Here is a 26,636-nt window from a genome sequence, read left to right as displayed (position 1 = left end):
CTGGGGGAAAGCTGCCGGACCCAGGGGCCCTCCCTGTCCTAACTGCAGCCCCACTCCCACAGATCCCAACACTCACATCCTCTACGCCTGTGACTCCTGTGGAGATAAGTTCCTGGATGCCAACAGCCTGGCCCAGCACGTGCGGATCCACACGGCCCAGGCACTGGTCATGTTCCAGACGGATGCGGACTTCTACCAGCAGTACGGGCCAGGCAGCACGTGGCCGGCCGGGCAGGTGCTGCAGGCCGGGGAGCTGGTCTTCCGCCCTCGGGATGGGGCTGATGGGCAGCCGGCCCTGGCAGAGACACCTCCCACAGCCCCTGAATGTCCACCATCTGCTGAGTGAGCAGGCACCCCTTCCTCCTGTTTATTTAAGGTTGGACGGCACCCTAGAACTGAGAGGGGTGAGCCCATTCCCTAGAGAGAATAAATCTGATTATTTTCTAACGCTGCCTATAGCTCCCTGTGGGGCTGGGGCGGGGAGCTGGCAGCTGTGGCTGATGCCGGGGAAGGGTTGCTCCACCCAGCGACCAGTCGGCAGAGACTTGCTTGTGGGGAAAGCCAGGCTGTCCCTTTGCAGAATGGGACTGGAGCCGCGGGACCCATCTAGAAGCAAGCTGGTTGCTTTGCCCGAGTTGGGGTGTGGGCAGCACACTCAGGCCAGAGAAACTGCGGCTCCACGAGCCCCATCTGGCCTCCTCTTTGGAGGCTTCTCCTCGGCTCGGCGTGAGGATCGGACCTCCCCTCTCCACCTCTCTCCGCTGTGGAGCCACGGCTGTGACCCTGCGCCCTTGTGTTGGGAACTGGGCCCACAGGGCTTGGCCACAACTGCTTACCAGGATCCAGGCCACCCGTACAGAGCCCAGCTCGGGGGCCCATTCAGCCAGAGCAGCAAGGTAGGCAGAGCACCAGACCCAACAGGCCGCAGGCCTGCTTCTGTTGGGCCTAGGGAAGAGGGAGAGCTCCACACTCGCTTCACGGTAACCCTGGCCGCAAGATCAGGGCCAAGCCAGTGTCATCTTTTGAGAACATTTACTTGCCCTGAATCAGCGGCGTCTCTACAAGGCTGAGAGCCTGGAGGGACAGGAATGAGCGGCCAGGAGCTGTGATGGGGAGGTGGGAGATGGCAGCACTGCTAAAACTAGGAGCAGCAGTGCGGACGGTGAAGCAGCTCATTCTTACCTCTGTCAGCAGGGAGGCATGAGATGCCTTCTCTGCCGCTTTTCCATACAGCTTGTCCCCAGCAGCTGTTAATTCCTCACCCAGAGATGGTACCATCTCGCACCGAAAGCATAGCTCTATTTGGAAGAGCCCCGGGGAACTACAAGTGAGACCAGCAACTTTGTGGTCCTTGTGTTCCCGTCCCCCACACCCAACTCCCCAGCTTGTGGTGGGTCCAGCTGCTGGGGAAGCTTGGCCCACCAGTGCCATCCTCCTACTGGGAGGCAGCTGCTGCAGGGCCAGCCTGCACCATGCCCGGAGGAGGAAGGGAGAAGAGGCAAGACCCCAAAGCTTCCTTAAGATGTTTCTGAGTTTGAGTGGGAGGTGGCTTTATTCTTTAATCAATCAAATTTGAAGTGCCTTCGACATTATGCAGGAGCCAACTGGGACCTTGAAGTGTCAGATAAACACCACAGCACTGAAAAACAAACAAACAGTTCAAGTTCAGTCTGTGATGAAAATCTTCTTTTGTACAAGATAAAATGATCCTTGGGGAGGATCAGTGGCAGAAAGGAAATAATAGGTTCCATATACAGACTTGGTGGGGGGTTGAAAGCAAAAGTGGGACGAAGGCTAGCTGTTCCCATAAGCCAAGGACCCCTGGTCCTCCCATCCAAGTGACAATCACATCCACACTTGACATGTTCTGTATTTTTTAATAAAGTTTGTAATCCAATGGACACATAAAACAAAACTGCGCTGAGAAAAACAGTTTTCATAAATTAATAAGTGTTAGGAAGTTGGGGGAGAGGTCAAGGTCACAGGAAGAAGGGAAGCCAGTCTTTTGTACAGTCTTTTTGTGTGTGTGACACTTCCAAGTTGCGGGAGCAGGGCCCGTGCTGTAACGAAGCGCACTTATACAAATGAGTGACAATACAAAGTCTGAGTATGAAAATAAGATTTTCTCTGAAAACACATTTTTGGCACAGATTAAAAAAAATGTATGTCGGGGAATTTGATTTTTAAGTCAGTATTATATATATTTATATATATTATATATTTATATATACACACATCCCAAGTTCTGCATATTCCACCGAGAGAGAAAATCCTTCCGTTTGCTCTTTTCTGATTGTAAACTGTACATCCTGGGTGAATCAAAGACGGTGGTGCAGGAGAATTAAAGAGAGGTGACATCCAAATGAGCAAGGGGAAGGGACGGGTGGGGACAACACAGCCCAATGAAATGTTCCTTGACCCCAAGGTTTCAGCAGAAGTTTGAAGTCCTGCGTGAGAGTCTGCGATGTGTGTGCCATGTGTGTTCACGTACACCAAGACATCCAGAGTGTCACAGCCTGTCTTCACTGTGCAAAAGTCCAAGTCACTAATTTAGTGCAAAGGCAGTTCTGTTTTGTTTCTTAAAAACAAAAACAAAAAAATTCCACTGCCCTGTTCCTTTTCTCCAAAAAGAGGAGAGAGAAACCCAGCCTCAAGGTGTCTGCAAGTCCATTGGTTGGTGGTCTGTCCTTGGGCTAAATGTCATGTAAACATACGAGTAGCAGCACCACTGCCCAGGGGGTCTGTCTGACTGAGCCGGGCGGGCGGGCGGGCGGGTGGGTAGGAGAGCGAGGCTGGCCGTCTGGCAGTGGAGTCTGTCCCCCTCGGCAGCTTCTTCCTCCCCTTGGCTGGGTTGTCCTGTGTTTTATTTTTTGCTGCAGAGCCTCAGGAAGATATGCCGAGTGGTGACCATTCAGTGGCTCACACAGAGGCAATGACGATCATGAGGTGGGGAGAAATGTTGGAGATGCTGGCCAGGAGGTCGGGGGCCAGACGGGACAGGTGACTCTCAGAGAACTCGCAGGGCGGGAAGATCTGCAGCACATAGGCGGGCTGGAGAAAGGGACAAGAGAGAAAAATGGGACCTCCTGTCTTCACATCACCCACCCCACTACCACTCTTCCCTAAAACATTTCCAACTGGGGGCGCAAAGGCCCAACAGAGAGCCAGGCTGAGTTAATTTCCCAACCAGCTAAGGTCTCCAAGACTCTGTCCACCAGAAGAAAACTAGGTATCAGAAAACTAACATGAAACTAACTCCTGAGAACTTCTTCTCTATTATTAAGCTAAAGAAAACCCTCTGCTGCCTCAGCCGTCCATTGACTGTCTCCAGGATGGGCAGCAGTAGTCCGGCCCATGCACTCCGCTGGTTTCCTCTATCCAGAATGCCCCTTTGTCCAGCTCCTCTGGGAAACTGTCCTGACTACTCTAGCTGGCACGGGCAGCCCATGCCACCAGGTCAGTCAGACCGCCTGACCAGCCGAGACCAGCCCCATGTATGTGTGCACCGAGGCGGGACACTGGGCTGACCTGATTGGAGCCGGGGTTGGGAACGTTGATGATGCCTGCCGCCTGCTTGGCCTGCAGATACGTGATGAAGGCAGCCTTGAGGGACTCGGTCTGGCTCACGACGTCCTCTTGGTCACGGCCACAGGGCAGAGCCAACAGCAGACAGTAATCTGTCTCCACCTGGGGAAGAGGAAGCTGTCAGTGATCGTGGTGGCGGGGGGCACCTCACAAAACAGCCCAAGAAGAGGCCTGTCCAACCCAGGTGATTGGGCTCCTAAATCCCCACCTCTACGATGACCCTGAGGGCCATCCATGTATTTGCTGAATGAAAAAAAGCCTCATCTCTGGATCTAGAGGCACCTTACACTCCTAGTGGAGACAGAACATGCCCTTCATCATCCACTCCAAGAAAGCCATTATTGCACCCCGTGACAAGCCACGGAGACAGGCAGTGGGGGCCACCCGTGCCTTCCCTTGCTGTGGGCGGGGCACTTGCTCACCTGGGCCCTGAGTCTTACCGTCATCCTTCGGGCAACCCCCTCCAGCTGTGAGGCCTCCAGCCGCATCCTCTGGGCGATCCTCAGGGGGGGCCCTCCTTCAGAGAGCGGCAGGGACCGATGGGCCAGGACATTGTTGCCAGAGACGAAGTGGAGCTGCACAGCAGCCGTGTCGTTCTTGAGGGCCAGTAGGCCCTGCCACACGATGGGGTACTTCTGCTCACAGGGAAACAAACAGAAGTGAGCTCACGGCTGGAGAACACAGCTGTGCTGGCCATGGCCCCAGGCAGCAGCTTGCTGATCTAAGTCAAGTGGGGCTCTCGGGACACTGACAATAGCACAAAGCTCGGAGGGTGGTAGGGAAGGCCCTGCCCAGGCTTACCTTCAGAAGCTGGACCATATCCACAGGTCTCTGGGAAGTCAAATGTGGAGAGGAATCTTGTTTGGGGGCGGGCTGGGCTTCAGTATGCGGCAGAGCCAGTCCTGGAGGGGGGCTGGGGCCTGAGGGTGTAGGGACAAACAACGGCTGCTTTGGGGCAGCCTGAGCAGGAAGAGGGGCCGGGAGGTCAGGCTTCATCGAGACAGACACAGGGGAGGGATACGAGGTCTGGCTTGTTTCCGCCTGCGCCCTGTGGACCTGGGCATGAGGCTCAGCCGGCCTGTTTCCAGGTACGTTTGGGAGGCGCGGCTGCTCTACTCCTGTCTGGGTGCCCTTTGCCTCCTGGGAGACCGGAGGCATCTTGCTGCTTGGTGGCTGGCCTGGCTGGCTGAGCTGGGAGGGCTGCGTGGACTGGGCCGGCTGTGCGGACTGCGCAGGCTGCAGAGGCTGCGAGGGCTCGCCTTCAGGAGGGAGGCCCTGGAGTTGGGCGGGAAGAGGAAGGAGCAGAGTCAGAGTCTGTTACGCACCACCAACATCCTGCCCCAACCAAGCAGCCGTGAGCCCCTGGGCAGGTCAGCTGCAGGGCATCTCCCGTAGGCCAGGCCCCCGGAAGGGGCTTTAACCAGACGGCCATGCTCTCGGGCGTTCAGGATTGAGGGTTCCGGTAAAAGGTCACCCGTTCCCTACCTCCTCACCCCCAGCAGGCAAGAGCCGCCACGCCACCCGCTCCCACAATGAGCTCCCTCCATGTCCCTGGGCTCTCCGTGCTGTGATTCACTCCTCCATCCTGAAATTTAGGAAGCGCCTCTTTACATCCACAAAAAGGACAACATATTTTAGGGACCTTACTGGCACCTCCACCACTATTCGGACCAGAAGGCAGATTTCTGGTGCTCTCACCTGAGCAGGAGCCTTGGTCCGGGAAGGCAGGCCAATGGAGGCAGCAGCAGGAAACTGCGTGTGCGCGAGCTGAGCTGGGCCGTGGTAGGTGCGGATGTCCCCATACCTGTACTCCTGAAAGAGCTCCCCGCTGGAGTGCACGATCTGCACCCCGTGGGTCACCACCACAGGCGGGGTCAGAGGCAGCCCCTGCAGCTGGTTGCTGGGGGTGACTGTGAGGATGCGGGCCTCACCGTGGGGGGCGGGGGTGGGGGCGGGGGCGGCTTTGGCATCTGCCATCTTGGTGGCTTCTTTCCCTGGCTGCTGAGGGGCCTTGCTGGCCGGTGGCACTTTCACCACCCCGTCCGCTGCCCGGGGCTGCTCGCTGACGGCCGTCACGTGAGGATGCACCATGATCCTCACATCCCGGGGCACAGTGTACGGGTGTAGTCGGTACTCAGACTGCATGACCAGCACCTCCGACTGCACAGGGGCTGCGGCTCGAGCAACGGGGAGGTGATAATGCACTTCTTCCTCTGGAGGGTGCTGGGAGGCCAGGGCGGGCACACCAGCTGCGGCTGGCTGCGGGGTGCCCGCACGCTGCGGGGCCCGGACCTCTATTTGCTGGGGCTGCAGGGGGGCCCGAGGAGAGTGAAGTGTCTCCGGCCGGATGCTGTAGGTGATGCTGGGCAACGTGGGCGTGTTCATCCTCACCTCGCCCTGTGACAGGTGGCTGAGCGACACGGTCTGGGTGATGCTGTGGGGTGGCATGATGACGGACTGCTCTGGGTGGATGCTAGAGATGAACTGCGGCACAGGGATGCCCGCAGCCAGCATGACCGTGGCATTAGTGGAGAGCGCGGCGGACGTGGTGCTGCTGGGGTGGCATGCCCTCGGGAACGGGGACGGAGCCGGCCCGCTAGGTCGAGGGGAATGCACATCGGGCTTGGTGGCTGCCAAATGGGAGACAGTCCGATCTGTCGGGGTGCTGGGCCCCGAGGTGACGTGGTTCACTTCTGCAGGCAGTTTGCTGGGCAGAGCAGGAGGGTGGTGGGGTGTAAGAGTGGACCCCAGGTTTGCTGGCTGAAGGACCTTGGTCTCTATTTTGAGGGTGACGGGGTCAGCAAGCTTTTTGTTAGTGGTGACTATGCTTGGGGTGAGGACCAGCTGGTTGTGAACCAGCACCGGGGGTGTGTTTATGCCCTGGGTGAGGACCTTTACTGTGCCACCCTGGGTGACGGGTGTGGACACAGAGAGGTGAATGGGCTCAGGCTTCTCCAAAGACGGACGGTCGGCCTTAACCGATGAAATCACAGGAGATGCGTTATATGTCTGGGCAGTTAGTACCAGAGTAGAATGGGTGGCCACGTTTGCATAGCCTGAAGGAGCTTGAGGGCCTTTGGGCGGAGGCTGAGATGGCGCGACAGAATCGGGTTTGACCTGGGACTTGGACACCGACTGTTGAAACTCAATGTCCATCGCACTTGCTGGGGGGATCTGGCTAATCTTGGCACTGATCCGCTGTGGGCCTTCAGTCTTCTGCCCCGAATAGCTCAGCAGCACAACCCCTTCTGAAGTGTTCACACGCAGCCCAGCGCCAGAGCCCGTGTCTGCCGGACGGTCGTCAATCACAGACATGGACCCTGGGTGGAACCGACTGTTGTCATTAGTGCCGGATCTCTGTCGGCACTTTGCGGATGGTGCAATCACCGCACCTGCCACAGTCACTGCACCTGTTGTCGTGGCAGTCACAACCCCAGATGCAGCAGTCACCGCACCCGCGGAAACTGTCACCGCACCCGTGGCAGTGTTCACTGTGCCTGTGGCGGCATTCACTGGAGCCGTGAGAACATTCACGGGCCCCGTCAGAACATTCACTGGCCCCTTTAAGACGTTCACGGGGCCAGCGGGAGTGTTCACCAAGCCTTTCAGCGTGGCCACTGAGCCCTTCACAGGGCCTTTCAGGGCATTCACTGGGCCGGCCAGCGCATTCACTGGAACCAAGGAGACATTCACCAGGCCGGTCAGGGCGCTCACCAGGCCAGTCAGGGTCTGGGGAGCTGGTTTTGCCAGAGTTATCTTTTGCGAATTCTCCAAGTCAATGCTGACAGGCATCCGGCTAATAACAGAAGTAATTTTTGGAGCAATGACTGGAGTCACCTTTTCTTTGTCAGTGGCCACTGGAACCTCTGAGGCCTGTGTGTCGGCGGTGTTAGTTACTGGAGCTGCTGCTTTTTCTTCTAAAAGAGGCTTTTTAGATTCCACTGGAGGAGGCAGTGCCTCATGCAGGCAAGGGGCAGCACTGACAGGCTCTGCAATGGCAGTTGTGACACTTGTGGAAGTGACGCCCGTGGCAGATACGTATTTAGGGTCCATGAGGATCTTCCTCAGCGTACTGGAGCTGGTGTCTATGTCAGAGGCCTTCGTGTCTGGGGGAAGGGCCGGAGATGGGGTGGATTGCGCCCGTGGCTCCTCCTGCCTCGTGATCCACTCTGTCACCTTCGTCGGGGGACTCTGGTGTGGGATCCCCCCAGCAGCGACAGGGGGTGGGAGCTTTGCTATCGTTACAGAAGGAATTGGGGGGGTGGGCATGCTTGAGTCACTGGGCGGGGTCACCGGGTCACTTTCAATGATGGAATGCACCTTGAATCTGGCTCGAGGCTCGTCATCCGCGGGGGCTGGCTGCGAGGCCGGGGGAAGGTCTGGGAGTGCAGATGCTTTGGTTGGAGTCTTTTCTTCAACGCTGCTTTCTTGGGACAAATTTCCCTGGGATGTAGTCTTGCTTGGGTCAGAAGCACATGACTCAGGGGGAGTGGACTGGGGCTTGTCACTCTGCTTTTCTTCCTGTGGAGTTTCTGGGGGCTGTACCGTGGCCCCCTCACTCGTAGCAAGGCTCTCGCTTTGAACTTGGTCAGGTTCAGAGACATGGGTCTCTGTAGCGCCCCCAGTTTTCTTGTTTGTATTCCGTTTGCGGCGTGATCGAGTGGTCTTCTGGCGCCCTTTGTCTTTCCGAGCAAGAGTAACTTCTGCTTCTTTTGATCCTTTGACTTCCGGCACAGGGTGGGAGGTTTCGCTGCTGTTCTCTCTGGCTTCCTTGGTATCTGCTGGGCCTGCTGAGGGGTCAGGTGCACTGCCTGGTGGCCTAGAAGATTCTGTAGCAGCCTCAGTCTCCAAGATGCCAGACACAGCCTCGTCGGTCTCAGGCTCCATTCCTTCCTCAGGAGACTGCAGACCTGTCGGAGACTCCGCAGGGTAAGGCGGAGGCGCTGGGAAGTTTTCTGGCTCCCCAGAAACGTCACTGATGATGGAACCGATGGCCGCAGCCAGCTCTGTCTCGCTGGCTTGGTGTGCGGGCTTGCTCCGGTCCTCTGTGGAGAGGCCCTCTGGGGCATCTGCAGCTGCCGCCTTGAAAGCCGCGGGGGTGGAGGTTTCCGCGAGCTTCTCGATGTTCTCCACGGCCTGCTCCAGCTCCATCTGCTTGGCTAACTGATTTGCTTCTGGGGACGGCTTAGAGGCAGACCCATCTTCCTTCTCTGGTTCCTTGTCCAGATCAGCTGGCTCACTGTTCAAACGCAACGATAAACTACCCTCCTCTTGGGGACTCTCGCTCTTCTCGGGGGAAACTGCCACGACCGCAGCCGCCTCCTCCGCTGGCAGTGCTGCAGGGCCTGCAGCCACGCTGGGACTTACAGCGGCTTCCACATTTCTCAGATTTGCAGATTTGTCCACCACTGACCTAGAGTTTCGAGATCTTCCTCTCTTGGACTTGGAGTTTTTCTCAGGGGCTGTTTTTCTCTCCATCACTTCAACTGGGGGGGTTTCGGGTGGATTTCTGTCTGTGCTAATTTCTTTTCTATCACGTTTTTGTTCACTTCCTGCTTCTTCTTTATCAGCCTTGGATTTTGTGCTGTTTTCTTTCACGTTTAATTGGGGACTCACCTCAGTGGTGGCCTCAGGACGTTCAGCATCAACTTTTGGTTCATTTTTCCCCTTTTTCCCTTGCTGGACACCAGCAGCTACTTTTTGGGATCGTGGGGATCTCCATCCCTCAGCTGGTCTGACTGTCTCCACTGGCTCTTTTGCCTCGGTCTCATCATCTTCGTCAGCTCGACGGCGTGTTTTTGGAGGCCTCCCCCTCCTAGGGGTTGTAGGAACCACTGCGGCCTCCTGAAGCTCCCGCTCCAGTCTCTTCCTGGTCACTCGTGGTTGCTCAACGGGCTCCTTGACTGGAGAGCGGCTCTCATGGTCACCCATGGTTGCGTAGACACTCCTTACATTCCGGCGCCTGGTTCGGCTGAGGGGCAAGCTTGGCTCAGGGTGTTCAGGGTCCGCGGATGAGTTTTTAGAGGCAGCCCTTGTAATCTTCTCTGCCTCCATCTTCAATTCTAAAAGCTTCTGTGCTTCTCCCCGAGGAGAACTGGACCGCTTGAGCTTTTCCCGGTCTATCCTCTCACTCTTCCTTGTGACAGGCTTCTCCACGATACTTGCTGCAGCTGCCTGAATGGGGGTCTTGGAACGTTTACTTTTGTTCGGCTTTTTATCTTTTGCAGCAACTGGAGGATCAACCTCTACGCCTTCAGTAGCTGGAGGCGGGACCTCGTGAACATCTTCAGCTTTTTGACTTGCATTAGGTTCCACATTAGCAGCTGAGTCTGGCTTCTCCACTTCTGGCTCATCGGCTTCCTCAGGCTTCTGAGTCGGTTTTGAAAGTGTCTGGGTACTGGCAGGCTCTGGATCTACACTGATCTCTACCTGGGAAAATGAGGCCCCAGGAGTTGGAGGCTTGGCATCCAAATAAGGCAGCTGATCGACTGATGAACTTTCTTCAACAACTAAAGGAGTCTCAGCAACGTCTTTCCTGGTGTCCACTCCTGGGGGCAAGTCTACTTGTTCAGGTTGTTCCACAGCGATGGGAGTCAGATCAGATACAGGTTTTGCTTCTTCTGAGACAGAGGCTGGCTCAGTGGTCTTCTCTTCTGTCACCAAAGGCACCTCTCCTGTTTTTTCACCAGCTGTCTTCTCCAGTGATGATGCTGCAGACTCTGGAGCTACAACTGTGACACAAGGAGGCCCAATCGAAGGTGGAGTTTTCAGTTCTGACTCTTTATTTTCAGAAGCAGATTCTGGGGTCTTGGGGTGATCCTCTGTATCCTCCTGTTTCTCGACCTCTTTGGGTTTTTGGTCTTTTTCTTTTTCTTTCTGTTGCATTCGTGTGAGTTCCATAAATCTGCTATGGAAAAGAACTACTGGCTCTTGAATCAAATCAGTTGTGCTATTCACTCCATCAGATGTCTGCCTCCCATATAACCTGCCAGAAACGAAGTCAGATTCTTCATCTTTTCTCTCTAGATGCTGCAATCGCTTGGAATCTTGTTCAAAGATTGAGCTGTGTAAAAAACGAGAAGCAAATAATTCTTGCCTTTCCTGTTCTTCTTCTTTATGGTCATCTTTCTTATCATCCATTTTTCCTTCTGAATCAGTCCGAATTTTCTTCTTTTTCATGTACCAGGATGGAATAGGTCTTGGAGCAGAGTCAACCTTTTCTTTATCTTTGTTGTTTCGAAAATTAGCAAATCGGGAGTCCCAATCAAGAAAAGACCAATTTTCTTCTCGAGATGAAGACAGGGATTTAGCTCTTTCAAGCAAAGCCTTAGTGTCTGGTGTGATTGTCTTATCCAATGCAAAAGAATAAAATTTGTTCCTTTCTAAAGAACTGGAGAGTCTTTCATCTCTCTCACGTAGTTTGTCTTCTCTGTCCCTCAATAAAAAAGACAACCGAGAACTTTCAAATAACGCAGAGGCTCTGGGTGAGTGAGATTTGTGTTCACCATCTTCATCAGAATCAGAAGGCACCTCACCAGGTTCCAAGTCACGTACAGACCTCTTTCGAAGGCTGTCTCTCTTAATTATGCTGTTTGGGAAACTCACATCAAATCTGCTGGCATCTTGTTTCATTTGAGAGTCCCACCGACTTAGTTCATCTTCAGGATTCAAGACAGATAGCTTTATTTTGGCCATGTCTGCCATCTGTTCTCTCCTGCTAGAATCATAAGGATTAAATTTTAAGGACTCTTCTCTGACTGTTATATTAGAATAGGGGAGACCTTTTTCATCTACTTTAGGAGACCCTTTTATTGACATTACCCTAGGGGAACCAACAGGGTCATCTTCCTCATGGAAGGAACCATGTCGGATACTGGGGGAGCCACCAGTCCTTTCAGAATCTTCACTGATTTGGCGTGAACTTCTGTAGTTCCGTTCTCTCTTGGTGCAGATGTCAAAATCAACATGGTCCATCCTTTTCTTTTTGCTGGGAGGAGAGTCGTCAGTGACATCCTGAGGGGGTTTGCCGACCTCGTGAACAAGACTACGTCTTTCATATTCATCCACATCTTTTTTAGGACTGCCAAACTTTTCGGACTTGGCTATTTCCATCTCCATCTGCTGTTTTCTACGACTCTGCTCCATTTGTTTTCGGTAACTCTGCGTGTGATCAATATCAATGCCAATTTTTTCTTCAGTATTTACTGAATGTGGTTTATCTTGGCCTGATTTACATTCAAGTGGTTCATCACGAAGACTGCAATAGTTTTTCCTATTATCTTCTCTCTCTGGTCCTTGATCATCTAATAGCTCCAGCTGTTTGAGTGGTGGTTTTGAAGGAGTGGGTTTTTTTGACTGGATTTCTTGATTTTCCACAGATTCACCTACTGGTTCTCTCAGCCTTGCTTGCAGATCTGAGTTGGGCCTTGATACAGGCCCAACAGAAATACTGGCAAGCTCCTGACAGTCTTTGGGGCTGGGAACAGCATTAAGTCTGTCTAGTTTGATTTTTTTAGATTCTCTTTTAAGAATTTCTTTCCTCACCGTCTTTTTTTCAGACTCTCCTTCCCTCAGTAGAATGACATCTCTAGATGATATGTCAGGCTGTTTCTTTAAAAGCACCCGAGCATCTTCCATCTCTGGGCTACTTTTCTTAACATCTGATTTTTGCCTTTCTGCTTTCAAATTGGAATCTGCAAAACGCCTTTTCCTCGCTTCCAGCTTCTCCAGATCCACAGCACTTACCCCATCAACAGTTTGCTCTGGTTTTAGGTGCTTCCTGGGTTTAGGCCTGCCTTCCTTATCTACCACTTCTACGTGGCTTGAAAGCCCCCTTTCCTTTGGCGCTTTCATTCTAACAGATTCTAGTTTAGACAACTCAGATTTTGCAGGCTCTGTCTGAGAGACCTGAAGTTTCTGATCTAAGGCAGAAGACTTGACAGTGTCATTATCAAGCTTGGCTTTCAGCTTTTCCAAAGGAGTGTGGTCAATAACCTTCCCCTCTTTTTCTTTCACTCGAGTCAAAACCACGCAAGGCATGAGTTCCAAGCGGTTTTTTGCTACTCCTTCTTTGTCAGCTTTCTCTCTGCTCAGTTTATTAGAACTCCTTGATTTTTCAGGGCTTTGTTCTCTCTCATTTTCTTGGTCTGTTTCTGAAGACTGAGAACTAGGGGAATGAACTTTTCCTTTCCGTTTCTGCTTGTCAGTTTTGTCCTTCTCCACCTTTTCCTTCCTTATTAAACGCCTCTCTCTTTCCACTCTCTCAGGATCAAAAGTTCGTTCTTTATCTGTCTTTTCATTTTTTGTATAGCGTTCCAAACGAGGTTTGTCAAGTTTATCGTATCTTGGAGGGGAAAGTGAGCTACAGCTTCCACTCCGGTCTGAGGACCGGCTGTAAATCCTCCTCTCGGAGTCACTGGGCAGCCTCTCGGACTGTGAGGGTGACGCTCCGGGACTCTGCGGGCGTCGCAAGTGAACTGGACTCTGACTGCGTTCAATCGGCCTCCTCTCGTGGTCTCTGTCCCGCTCAGACTCAAACCTTTCACGTTCTCTTTCTCGTTCCCTTTGCCTGTAACTGTATTCCCGAATATCTTGTTCATAAGGATCATTTCTGTAATCCCTATATTCCCGGGGATCATCGTAATATCGTGATTCATAGTAGTCTCCTTGGTAAGTTTCCCATTCTGAATAAAATTCTCTCCCTCGAGCTGGATAGTCCCGTCTGGAATCCTCAGCGTATGTGCCTGGAGTACGAACATTCTCATAATATGTACGATCTTGGCTATAGTCATACGATCCCCTTCGTTCTTCTCTGCCAGAGACAAAAAAGAATGTATTAGTTTTCTGTTTCCTCGTCACTTACACATTAATCATACATATGAGATTACAAAGTCCTGCTTCCAAAAATCTTTTCCATTTTTTAATCATTAGAACTGCACTGTCCAATACCATAACCACAAGCCACATGTGGCTACTGAGAACGTGAAATTTGGCTAGTCTCAGTTGAGGTGTGAGTGTAAAATATAGACTGGATTTGGTAGACTTAGTTTCAAAAAAAAAACAAAAAAAACACTTCAATAATTTATTCAGATTGAGTATATGTTGAAACAGTATTTCAGACATATTGGGTTAAATAAAATTAATTTTACCTTTAGTTTTACTAGAAAATGTAAAACCACATATACAGCTTGCATTACATTTCTATTGGACTTGGACAGCAGTGCTTCAGCCCCTTTTTATTCTTTTGGTATCAGTTGTTGTGACTTATGATGAGCACTAGTATTGAACAGTATCACATCCCACATTTCTAAGTTTTTCATAATTACTTTCCTGCTGAAAGATATTCTTACCACAACTTGGGAAACAAATGTACTGTTTGAAAAGACAGATAACAATTTAACTAAAATCTTCCCACCTATGCAACCTGTATATCGGTAACACCTCTACCTCAATTCACAATTTAAAAAAACACACTGGGGACTTCCCTGGTGGTCAAGTGGCTAAGAGTCCACGCTCACAATACAGGGGGCCCGGGTTCAATCCCTGGTCAGGGAACTAGATCCCATGTGCCGCAACTAAGACCCGGCGCAGCCAAATAAATATTAAAAAAACAAAACAGGAAAAAATCCCCACATACACTGGGGGCCAGTCTCCCTGGGCTCAGTCTCCTCACTTACAAAATGATAACTCTTCTTCACAAAGCTCTTAAGAAGATTAAATAAGATAACATTTGTAAAAACTTTCCTAACGTAATACAAGGCACATACTTGGCCTTCAGTAAATGTTACTTTTCCCCAACCTGCCAACTAACAAATTAGGTGATTACAAACTGTGTGAGATAATTCCTTAATTGTAAAAGAATTCACCTCAGATTTCCTCCCACAGTGACACGTCCCAGTGCATTCAAAATAGGATTAAATTTACATGCAAGAACATGTATGGTGTATAAAATGAAATTCACCTGTAAGAGAGGCCAATTCCTTTACTCTTGTTCACTTTCCATTTTTGTCTTTCAAGCAGGTATGGCTTACTCAGTCTACATAGTACTGTCAATGACGGCTCAATGAAACATAACGAACCTAGAACTTACACCTCTGAAAGCATGAGCTTTTGTCTTCTTGGCTCACAGCAGGTACTCATTTGTTGAAAAAATGAACCTTAGAAAAATATGTCAAAGTTGCTATTGGGCAATGTTCTAACCCATTTTCAATAGCAAATGAAGCATCTAGACTTACCATTCAAACACTGGAAGCATCAATAACACATTATTATATGCATTTATACTGAGCTTTCTCATTTCAAAGAGAATAGTTTATGACATATCTATGATATCTGACTTAATTGGATTCAAGATGATCCTTCTACAGTTCCACAGGAATCAGATTCTTTGCCTCAATACTGGCCAGCCATCTTGCAAATAGATGTTACTAGGAATGAAATTAGGCTAATTTAACTCATTACCATCATAAATACAAACTCCAAGGAAGCATCACTTTCATATGTAAAGGTGAACACACTACAAGCTTTCTTTTCTTCTTTCGCCACAGCATTGCTTGTGGGATCTTAGTTCCCTGACCAGGGGTTGAACCTGGGCCCCTGGCAATAAAAGTGCCGAGTCCTAACCACTGGACCGCCAGGGAATTCCCTAACTTTCTAATATAAAGTGGTTAAGACACCTAGAATGGCCACTAGTTTGCTGCCTGCATTAAAAGTACATTTAAAAATGGTTTCCAGATATTTTCTAAAATAAGCAAACTAAAACTGTATCCAAAATATGAAAAAAAAAAAGTTACAGAAGTCAAAAGGTATACGTGTAAACATTAGTGCTGCACTGTTCAGTTTAACAGATGATGATTTTGTACATATTTTTCTGGGCTGTACCAAAAGAAATGAGCATTCCTGCCACCAAGGAACTCAACTTATGCATGAGACAATACAACTGCACACTGGTACTATATACAAAAGGCTCTGGCAGGACCCTGAGGAACTTTGAAATGTCAGGTTTTCAGAGAACTCTGTTCCCATGACTGCACAATATCCAAACTACCGTAAGTAGGTGGGAAATTCATCTAAAGCATAATGTGACCCTATAAATGTCTTGAGAATCACTTTGGTAAACTGTAAGGCTCAATGCACTAGCAGGTAGGAGCCCTGGGTTTACCCCCAGCCCAACCACTTACTAGCCTGTGACCTTATCAGCAAAGTCATCTGATCTTCAGTTCCCACCATAAGTAATATATGACAAGAGCCACGGCCCTATTTCCCTGACACTGTATTTAAAGGAATAAAAGAAATACTACTTTTAAACTGCAGGGCCCTATGTAAGTGGGTCATCATTTGCATTCCTGAGCTGAACTGTCATTAGGGGTAAAGCTTTTTTCTTCCCCACTTATTCATCAACTATTCAGTGGGATGACTTCCTTCCACTCTATGGAAAGGGCAAAGATTCTCAAGTTCTACTGCAAGGAATGCATTCCAGAAGCACTGACATCTGAAACCAAATGGGGCAAAACTGGGTCACAGTGAAGTCCCACACCCTCCTGCTTCCCACTTTAGTAGGAGATAAACTCCATTCAACAGAGATAAATAACCGCAGGTAAGAACCAAAGAACAAAGCCAGAGCCAGATCATCAGTAAAGTGAGTGAATTTAAGTGATAATATACAAAAATTAACACCCACACAATATTATCCAACCCTCACAAGATACCGTTCTTTGAAAAATATTTAATGTGCACACAGAGAATTTTAATGGAATTTTTATGTCTTAAGTGCCACTAGACCATCAACACACTTTTCACTCACTTATAGGTAAGAATTCCTATAAGCACTTAAAGTATTAACAATGACTTCAGACTGCTGGGGTGGGGGATGAGGGCCGCCAAGATGGAGAACCCTCCCTACAGACACATATGTTCTCTTACATATGTTCATTCTCTCTGTCTCACACACACACACACACAAACACACACACAGAGAGAGAGAAATTTAGAATGTGGATTCCAATCCACTAGTGAAAAACCATCGAAACCTTAGAAGTTCAACCTTTTGGAAATTTGGCTGTAGGGGACATTTTTCATTAAAAAACCTCTCAAGTATTCAATGACCATTACACTATACTCCATGAGGAAATGAAAAAGAAATATATACCTTCTATGATTTTAAACAAAAATGAAGTGGCAAGAAGAGGCAGTAAAAAGGGAATGCATTCAACAGGTTTCTGGTAGCACGATCAGGATTTGCCTCATCCTTGTCATAAAGCACTTTTATACTTGAACTTGAGTGTCTAAAGGCATCTGTCAAACGGTCTTGTGTCTAACACACACCTACAGGGGTGGAGAACTAATAGTAACATTCCAGGAGACTTAATCAGAGGCATGTTTGGACAAACAGGTTCTTCATATGGATGATAGTTTCCATTTTCAAACGTGATCAGCTACTGAAGAACCTGGTGACACTGTTAGGAGTTTTAATATATTTAGTCTAAAAAAGAATCAATCATCAGTTCTGGGGCAATTTTTAAGCTAACGGAGACAGCCTGATTCAGACTGTGAGACCTTAAACGATTGTGAAATGTTCCCACAAGCTGCAGAAAAAAATACTACAGTCCCATGACTGAAAACATTAACAAGGAGAAGTAAGGTTTACTCTTCTTTTCTTTTTTTTGGTCGCACCTCATGGCTTGCGGGATCTTAGTTCCCTGACCAGGGATTGAACCCAGGCCCACGGCAGTGAAATCACCCAGTCCTAACCACTGGACCACCAAGAAATTCCCAAGGTTTACTTTTTACACAGCTAAACTTACCAATTTATATCAGCTTTGGCTTACTGATTCAAATATTTGTACTGATACAAATTTAAGAGATCTGAATTTAAAACAAAGCTCTTGACAGTCTTTTGAAAGTTTGTTTTTGTTTTTTTAAATTAATTCCATGAGCTCATGCATGGTGACAACCTGGATGTTGTCACTACTAAATTCACAGGGCATTTAATAGTTTACAACGTGGGGCTTCCCTGGTGGCGCAGTGGTTAAGAATCCGCCTGCCAATGCAGGGGACACGAGTTCGAGCCCTGGTCCGGGAAGATCCCACATGCCGCGGAGCAACTAAGCCTGTGTGCCACAACTACTGAGCCTGCGCTCTAGAGCCCACGAGCCACAACTACTGAGCCCACGTGCCACAACTACTGAAGCCCACGCGCCTAGAGCCCGTGCTCTGGAACAAGAGAAGCCACCGCAATGAGACGCCTGTGCACCGCAACGAAGAGTAGCCCCTACTCGCCGCAACTAGAGAAAGCCCGCGCAGCAATGAAGACCCAACAAAGCCAAAAATAAATTAAAAAAAAAAAGTTTGCAATGCATTTCAACATATTATATTTAATTTAAAACTGTAAGGCAAAATGATTTGTACATAGTTATAATCTGGAAAACAGTAACTCTTTTAATGAGTATTCTCAGGGAGAAAATACCCCAACTCCCATGAGCTGGAGCCATAAAAATCAGTTTTTATGTGTGTTTGTTTTTGTTTTGTTTTTTTAAAATATTTATTTATTCAGCTGCGTCAGGTCTTAGTTGCGGCATGCGGGATCTTTCATTGTGGCACGCGGGCTCCAGAGGATGCAGGCTCAGTAGTTGCGGCACGCAGGCTTAGCTGTCCCACGGCATGTGGGATCTTAGTTCCCAGACCAGGGATCGAACCGGTGTCCCCTGCGTTGGAAGGCGGATTCTTACCCACTGGACCACCAGGGAAGTCCCTTTATGTGTTTTTTATGTGTTTCTTTCTGTATGTGGGGATAAAAGGGATAAGTTTGGGGGGAATGAGAGTAGCAATAAGGGGTAAAAAATAGAATTTAATCCCATCTAAATTTTATGTATTAGAAATTTTAAAATTCAAGCTACGCTGATAGGTTTAAAATACATACCTTCTTTCTGCTAACATTTCATAAAAGTCTCTGATATCTTGACCAGATTTTTCCATACAGTGATAAAATGCCAGCTGACTTTCCCGATTTGCAAAATCCACCTTAAAAAAAAAAAAATACTGCGTGCTTATTAATGCAAGTTTCAGATTTTAATGATGGAAAGTGTTACCAAATTTGAAAAATTCTTCCCAACATAGCCTTCTGGATAAATTTCAAGAAAAAGTAACTTATCTCATTTAAGTGAAACAGTCCTCATAACTAAAACTGTATTTTGTTAACCTGAAATCTCTCTCAAATTCTACACAAATCTTGATAAAGAATTACAATTTAAAGTTCTAGAACCCAATCCTGAGGAGTGGAAAAAGCAATATGGAAAACTGAAACATACCTATCATGATTCTAGGTTGTCAATTAAATAATCAGACCAACTAAATCCAGTAATCTATTGTGCATAATTTGCTGGAACCACAGTTAGAACATAAAATAAAATATGGAAGAACATTTGAACTTTACTCACAGCCAGGCCTCAGAGTCACTAAAGCATGATACCCACCATCTATCAATATCTTATTTCAAAAAAACTGATTTCAATCTAACTGTCATAGTTATTAAGTGCATAAATTCCTTCAAATTATCATAAACAAAAGTTTCTAAACAAAAACACCAGACAAATATCGTGCTTTCAGTGGTTACCCACTCTTTAGGAGAGGAGGAAAGAAGATGAAGAGAGGATCATTCAAGAAGCTGGACTGACACTTGGAGCTCCTGGGTGTGCAGATACCCACAGGTGACTGTGGGCCAGCCTGCACTAAGAGCACACAAGTGAGCAGCAGGTACCTGGGGCGTAGAGAAGCACACGTCCTTGAATGGGAGGATTTTTAGGGAGGGTTCCATGGCTAATGGTTTAAAAGACACTGTGCCCTTAAGTAGCTAGCCAAATATAAAAAATGTAATATCGCCCTTAGAAACTGAGGCCATATATACTGCATGTCCGGTAAACCAACAAAATGCCAATTATTAAGAGGTTGGGATCTGAACACGATTTTGTTTTGCTTCTGTTTGAAGTTATTCTGCACACCTTAATTTTATTCCCACCGATTTTCCTCCCCTTGGTCTCTTTTACAGCTGCTTGTGCATATTCAATTTCATTGTAGAGAACCAGGGCCATGCCTTTTAAGCGGTCAAACACCACCTGTAAAAAAAAGACAACAAAAAAAAACAAGAGGCTCATCCACTAGACTTAGTGTCAGTCCCAACAAAATCCTAAATCACAAAGACACTGCTAAGAAAAAATATATATATATTTTTATTCTAGAAAAAATTTCAGGCTTTTCCGATGATGCATGTTATACTGAAAACACAACAAAATGTCGTAGGGACCATTTAGAACCATGGAAATTGTGGCTTGAGGTATATTATGCCTTTACTTTGTTTTTCTGTATTTACTTTATTTTACTGTATTTCTTTATTTTATGTTGACTGACTCATTTTGGCTCAAAAACACAACACCCCTGAAAAAGGGGGAAAAAAGTAAAGAGTACTGAATCAACATAAATTTCATATTGTACATCCACTGTACTTCAGCAAAAAAAAGAAAAAGAAGAAAAAACTACACTATAGCAAAGGAAAAATAAGAAAAAAATAGTAAGTTGCAATGAATTTTGGTCATAAGCAGCACTACTGTCTTAAAGCTTCTAGATTTTTTATTTATACTAATAGTCTTTAAGATGTGCTTCTCCAAACAACAAAAGCTACATTTAAAGAAATGTCAAAGTTATGCAACATACCTACCACAGTGTAAATCTGCTTTCAAGAAGTTAAAATCTTTACCTTCACATAATGGACTGGGGTCCAGAGACCCTTTTCCTGTTATGTTTGTGAATGTGTTACATAACAAACATTGGTTAGATGAGTATTCTGTTGTTGTGTCCCTTTAAAGTCATCATGGTTTTAAAAAAAATCAAGTCTAATTACATATTAGTGTGAATGTAATTATATAATTAGACTGTCTAATTTTAATGTGAGATAAAGTTACAGAAATCCCTAAGAAACATTCTATTTAACAGTATTATGCAGATTAGTTCCAAAATTAATCATTTTGGCGGGTTCTAGATAGTTTCTCAAAATACTCATATCATAAGCTAATAGATGCAAATGCTCTTCTAAACCCAATTTTGGAAAAGAGAATTTTAATGTATGAGTTACTAAAGAAAAGAAAAAGTCAGTACTAGAAACTGGGACTGAAAGGACAGAATACCAAAAAAAGGGAGTCAGAAGTAACTTTAAACCACACAACCAAACCTCCCACCTACCTTCACCACAGGCCCATATCGGCAGAAATGTCGTGTTAAATATTGATCCGATACGTTTGAAGAAAGCCCATCTAACCACACACAGTTTGTAGGCATGCTCTTTCCAAAACCCAGCTGAATACAAAAGGCAAAATTTCTATTAGTTAAGTCACCAATTATTCAACAACAAAATTCTGAGAAAACTTGTCTTCTATAGGAATCTTATCAAACCAACACCTCAAGTGGGAACCATCAGGTTAAAATCAAACAGAAACTGACACAAAAATTATCCTGCCTGGCTAAGCAAGGATTAACTCAGATTACAGTATAACAGGATAAGGATGCAAAGAAGTTTATCATCTTTATGGTTATCTAACTGTACTACTACAATTTTAAATAATCAGACATATGAACAAAAAACTCCAAATCTTAAAAAACCGCAGCAGCTATTAACAGCACAATAACTTATGTAAATTCCTTTACCTTGAGACGATTATTTCCAAGGTATTCCCCATCCATCTTCTTAATAGCCTTACAAACGCTGGCAATATCACAGTATTGCAAGAACGCATACTGAGGAACTCCATTTACTTTCTTAATATCAATATCCTGAAAAAGCCAATGGATGGATACCACTTAGTGATATGCCAATAAAAAAATAAATCAGAATAAACCAAGTCCATATGAGCTACGTATTTCTCAAAATAGTCATATTCCCCAAAATCATTTTCTTAGTTACAATTATACATCTTAATGCAACTGTAAATTAACAGCCTAAAAAACTACTCAACACAGCATTTGTAGTCACAAACCATGAAATCCTTCTCACGTGAAGCTCTTTGCAGAAGAGCAACTGCAGTGCAACTCAAAACTCAAAATTTTAAATCCACAACACCTGTGTTAAGAGAAATTTATGATAAGAAAAAAAGGCAGCCTATTTAATGAAAATCTAAGAAATAATTCCCTTCTGCAGTATCTAAAATTCTTATTAGGGGTAAGCCATTTAAAATATAGTATCTGGGAAGAGTAAGAATGATAAAGAAATCAAGTTTTCAAAAAGTGATTTATAATACGCAATCCTAAATTAGAAGACTCATTCTATCAGTATATCTAACTGAATCAAACCTGGTGATGATAAATGTGGTAATAATCTCTCATAACCAGAATGAATGGATTATATAAATACCTGAACTACTCCGTGAAGATGCATTAGAACACCATCCCTGGATTAAAGAAACACTCTATAAAGGAATACCCCCCAACTCTTTGGAATGCTCAAAACCTGTAGTCACATCTGACACTCCGGTCCTGCCTACTAAAAGGAGGTAGTGAAAAAACCTGGCTTACACAGGAAAATGGTCCAGAGAAACCAGACACTTGGATGGCAAAACTTGTACTTAAACAATAATGAGCTGGGCCATATAGTGCAGATCATGTATTGTGATTATCTAAGCCTCCTTAAGGGTCACAAGCCAATAATCAAAACCCGAAACAGAGCAAAATGAGTAATGCATTTAAAGAGCTGTTTGATGGGTCTTTAAAAAAAAAAAAGCAATAATTTACACTCAAAATTTTTCTAAGTAATGGTAAACAGAAGCTGTTTTCATCATTATGTAGAATGTAATAACCCAGGATAGGTCTACTTAAGAGAAATGTTTCAAAGGAATATTGGTGGGTAGACTCACTAAATAGGTGCTTCCGGCTATAGCATAATCCGTTATCGATAAGCAGAAGACCATGTTCTCAAAGTTCGTATGTCATTAAAACAGTGACAATCATGAGCAATTGCAAACATGGTAAGATAACAGTTTTCAAACAGAGTACTGACATGTCTACCTTATTGAGAAGCATAGCTCTTAAAACACAATAATCATCCCATTTTTAGCAACCCTGGTGATGAAAATGTATCCATGTGACCAAATACAACTTTTATACTCCTCCAAAATTTATAGTAGCAGCTGCATTCAATAAAAGTATGTTTGAAAGTTTTATCAATTCTAAGCCCCATGAATGCCAAACAGCAAATTAAATAACAGATCGTGGTCTAAAGACAGAAGCAGCTGGAGCCCAGATAGGTAACTGAGCATCTAGTCACTCATCCAGGTAGGCAGTAGAGCTGGAATTAAGAGTATACACTACCCTCTGGGCTTCCCTAGTGGTGCAGTGGCTAAGAATCTGCCTGCCAATGCAGGGGACACGGGTTCGAGCCCTGGTCCGCAAAGATCCCACATGCCGTGGAACAACTAAGCCCGTGCGCCACAACTACTGAGCCTGCACTCTAGAGCCCGCAAGCCACAACTACTGAAGCCTGCGCGCCTAGAGCCTGTATTCCACAAGAGAAGCCACCGCAATGAGAAGCCCGCACACCACAACGAAGAGCAGCCCCCACTCGCCGCAACTAGAGAAAGCCCACGTGCAGCAACAAAGACCCAATGCAGCCAAAAATAAAATAAATAAAATAAATTACTTTAAATTAAAAAAAGAGTATACACTACCTTCACAAAAATAAGAAACTGAGAAAAGTCGAAATAATTGAAAAAGAAAGATGAATGTTTTGCTGGTATATCTAAATATACAGCTTCTCTGTTTTTTCTTCACTTCTACCAACCACTTCAATCTCTTGCCTCAAGCCCCTAAAGATGAGGTTTAGCTCAGCCACAAGCACAAGTAATGTTTTATTCACAGGACTAGATTATGTCATTAAAAAAATTAAGAATCTTTTGTTTAGAGCATTAGTGTATAAATACAGATGGACAAATGGACATCACACACACCCCTAAAAGATTAACAATAGCTGTTTCTATCCAAAACATTTTTTTACTCTCCAAAGTCCAAATATACTAGAGTACTTTCTTCACTGTTATTAATATAGAGAAAATCTAGGAAAACAGAAGTATTTCCCTGTTTTTTCAAACACAAAACAAAATAGTATATCCTAAGGGTACAAAGCTGCAACCAAACTATTTTCACTATAATTTGACTCAAGTTTTAAGTCATGGGGAATAGAAAAATCCTTCTAACCCTAAATCTAACAATGACTTGCATAATTTAAAAAATGATTCTAATTAGAATTTCAAAATAGAACTGAGTTTCCAGCATGCTATCCACATTCTAGTAATCCCCAAGGTACTTCTGATGTGCATTGTGATAAAAATAATCATACACTAATCTGCTGCTTCTTTCTTCCAAACACGTTTTCTCTTCCAGATTTTCCTTTCAACCCACAGGACTAGAGATGGCATTAAAACAGCACCAGATGGACAAAGATAAGAAAAGTGGAAAGGAAAATATATATGTAAACAAAATACAGACAATTATATATTATATATTTTTACATACACACATAAAGCAGTCCCTGCTGGGTTTTGCCAGATCATCTTTTAGCAGCAGTTAAAAACACATAGGGTGGGAGATGCAAGAGGGAAGAGATATGGGGATATATGTATATGTATAACTGATTCACTTTGTTATAAAGCAGAAACTAACACATCATTGTAAAGCAATTATACTCCAATAAAAAAAAGTTAAAAAAAAAAACACATAGGGCAAATGGGAAAAACATTCATTACACGATCTAAGTATCGTTTTTCCAAATATAATCTCTGCTATGCTTTATGTTTTATGACAAAGATCTAACACTGTTTTTATTGTAAAAAAACAAAACAAAACAAAACATACCACAATTTCTCCAAAGCGCTGGAAGATGTTGCGAAGATCATGATAAGTAGTGGTTTTTTCAAGGTTACCAATAAAGAGGGTTCTTGTTGCTTTGGGGTGAAATTCATCTATCCTTTCATCCAAAGGGCGAAATTCATTTTCACTTTCTGTTTCTGTAAGTGGGATGGGGACAGAGAGTGTTTTAATGTATTCATATATCATGGGAAAATCTACTTTAAAAAATTAAATCTCTGAAATACTGGGATTAATTCTCATATAATCTGAAAAATTATACACACCATCAGAAATAGCTCCAAATCAAAAGAGAAATACAGAGGCTAGAGAAACTTGTCCAAAAAATTAAGAGAAAGTTAACACCCTGATCTTTAAAATAGAAAAGAAGACTGAATTTCAATCTAAGTTGATTTGTTTTAAAAAATAATCACTAATACAGAAATAGGTTTTAATCCCCAGCAAAAAATAGTAATTATTTGAGCCTAATCTTAGGTTCCAAAATTATGTGGCAGGCTCTGAATCTGGAGTATAAAACTACAATCTGAAATAAACATAAAATTCAGCTAAAAATAGTCCAGCTTCATTATTTAATTTACATTTCAATATTTTATAAAATAGTTAGCATTTTATGTTTGTCATACCCAATTGTCTAAATGCAGCAATTTTTAAATACAAGAATAATACTTGTATGAAAACTGACTGAAGTAACGCTTATGAAATACCTTCTTTTGGTGTTGCATGGTACCCAATGACAAACAGAAAGAGACTAAATGACTCTTAAGGTTTCTATTTCTTATGATCAAAAGCCCTGGTTCAACGTCTAATTCAATCACAGGCTTTCTCTGAAGCTCCATTTATTAACTTCGTCTAGGGCAGGGACATTCAACGTTTTCTGGATAGTAATTATAACAGCCTGTATGTTCTTGCTCTCTTTTTTAATGTAAAACAAACCCATCCCAAAAAGTTAATATTTGATCAACCTGACTAAAACAAAGTGTTTAGTGCCAGCCACTGAAACATTACTGATGATGTCAATGACAACACCGGTATTAAAAAGACTCAACTTCTGAGATGTTGGGTGAACTCAGCCAGAATACATCTCACTCCTGATTCCAGTTTGATAGTTCTAATGGCAGCTCAGCTTAATCTTACCTGTGTCATCAGAGAGTACATACTTTTTCAGTCAGGTGGACCCAGAAACTGCCCAGCGCTCATACACCTATCTCTACATTTTCATCTTATTTCACAGGGGTATATCTCATTTTAAGCTCAACTAGGTCTTCCTAAAATTATGTAACTAATAGAGGGCACATACTTAGGAATATTTCATTTAAAAGGAGAAAAAGAAAAAAATAATTCAGGCACATTTTGAGGTTTGTACTTCAAAAGGCAGAATCAGGGGAGTTCCCTGGTGGCCTAGTGGTTAGGATTCTGGGCTTTCACTGCCATGGCCCACGTTCAATCCCTGGTTGGGAAACTGACATCCTGCAAGCCACGTGGCGTAGAATTAAAAAAAAAAAAAAAAAAAGGCAGAATCAGAAGGATAAAGCATGATTTGCAGCCATTAAAATCTGTAATGACTTCATTTCTACCAAATAGCTCACTTAAAATTTCAAAATCAGAAATTCAGTTGGGGGCAGGGAGGGAGTGTCTTTTCCACATGTAATCTATTCAACCTTCATGACCAGTTTTAAGTCTTACTGTCTACACATCATTGAAAAGACTGTTTTATCCTGCAATTTCATGTTTAGGGGATTGTAATGCTGTGCATAGGAGTAGAAAAGCACAATCTTAGAAGCCACCAGAGGTCTGTCTACAGAGTTAGGTTTCTTGGATTTGGATCTTTTTAATTCCAAGACATCCTTGACCTAAGGAAGCAATCAGCTCCATACATTTCAATATAAAACATTTATGACAACCATCCAACAGCATAATTCCAACCAAGTGTCCCTACTCAGCTTTCAAATATCCCATTTAAACTGGTGTTTCAGTGCTGTCCCATCTGGAAAAAGTACCTTCAGCTTTCCGGTGCTTGAACCAATCAAACTTCTCAACATCTTCAGTGGCAGGTGGTTAAAAAGCCCAATTAACATCCTGGGTGCTAACTAATTAGGTAAAATGATTTTTTTTTTACAATAAATATCTCAAGCTAAGCCCACTACTTGGAGATT

At 45.2% G+C, this 26,636-nt stretch overlaps 2 protein-coding genes and 1 non-coding gene across 13 annotated transcripts in view; 1 reads left to right on the top strand and 2 right to left on the bottom strand.

Moving 5' to 3' along the window:
* ZBTB17 (zinc finger and BTB domain containing 17) overlaps positions 1 to 1,742 on the top strand; it is a 31,490-nt gene extending 29,748 nt beyond the window's left edge. For all 7 annotated transcript variants that reach the window (XM_036851689.1, XM_036851680.1, XM_036851662.1 and 4 more), the window contains one exon: positions 63 to 1,742. In XM_036851689.1, coding sequence (XP_036707584.1) covers positions 63 to 346 — 284 coding nt within the window. In that variant the 3' untranslated portion in view covers positions 347 to 1,742. The remainder of the gene's footprint in view (positions 1 to 62) is intronic.
* A 119-nt stretch (positions 1,743 to 1,861) lies between these two features.
* SPEN (spen family transcriptional repressor) overlaps positions 1,862 to 26,636 on the bottom strand; it is an 82,801-nt gene continuing 58,026 nt past the window's right edge. For 2 of the 5 annotated variants that reach the window (XM_036851615.1, XM_036851649.1), the window contains 10 exons: positions 24,472 to 24,623; positions 21,277 to 21,402; positions 20,815 to 20,928; positions 19,581 to 19,694; positions 18,503 to 18,603; positions 5,284 to 13,396; positions 4,387 to 4,860; positions 4,026 to 4,220; positions 3,529 to 3,687; positions 1,862 to 3,051 (listed from right to left, as the gene is read on the bottom strand). In XM_036851615.1, coding sequence (XP_036707510.1) covers positions 2,920 to 3,051; positions 3,529 to 3,687; positions 4,026 to 4,220; positions 4,387 to 4,860; positions 5,284 to 13,396; positions 18,503 to 18,603; positions 19,581 to 19,694; positions 20,815 to 20,928; positions 21,277 to 21,402; positions 24,472 to 24,623 — 9,680 coding nt within the window. In that variant the 3' untranslated portion in view covers positions 1,862 to 2,919. The remainder of the gene's footprint in view (positions 3,052 to 3,528; positions 3,688 to 4,025; positions 4,221 to 4,386; positions 4,861 to 5,283; positions 13,397 to 18,502; positions 18,604 to 19,580; positions 19,695 to 20,814; positions 20,929 to 21,276; positions 21,403 to 24,471; positions 24,624 to 26,636) is intronic. The other 3 variants (XM_036851624.1, XM_036851631.1, XM_036851642.1) reach the window with 3 other exon arrangements.
* On the bottom strand, positions 15,152 to 15,224 carry TRNAK-UUU. The gene has a single exon. It is a non-coding gene; the product is annotated as a tRNA-Lys (tRNA).

The sequence above is a fragment of the Balaenoptera musculus genome, chromosome 1 (assembly GCF_009873245.2).
Source record: "Balaenoptera musculus isolate JJ_BM4_2016_0621 chromosome 1, mBalMus1.pri.v3, whole genome shotgun sequence".
Taxonomy (NCBI): Eukaryota; Metazoa; Chordata; class Mammalia; order Artiodactyla; family Balaenopteridae; genus Balaenoptera; species Balaenoptera musculus.
The sequence above is the reverse complement of the archived record's forward strand: the minus strand, read 5'-3'. Positions and strand labels throughout refer to the sequence as shown.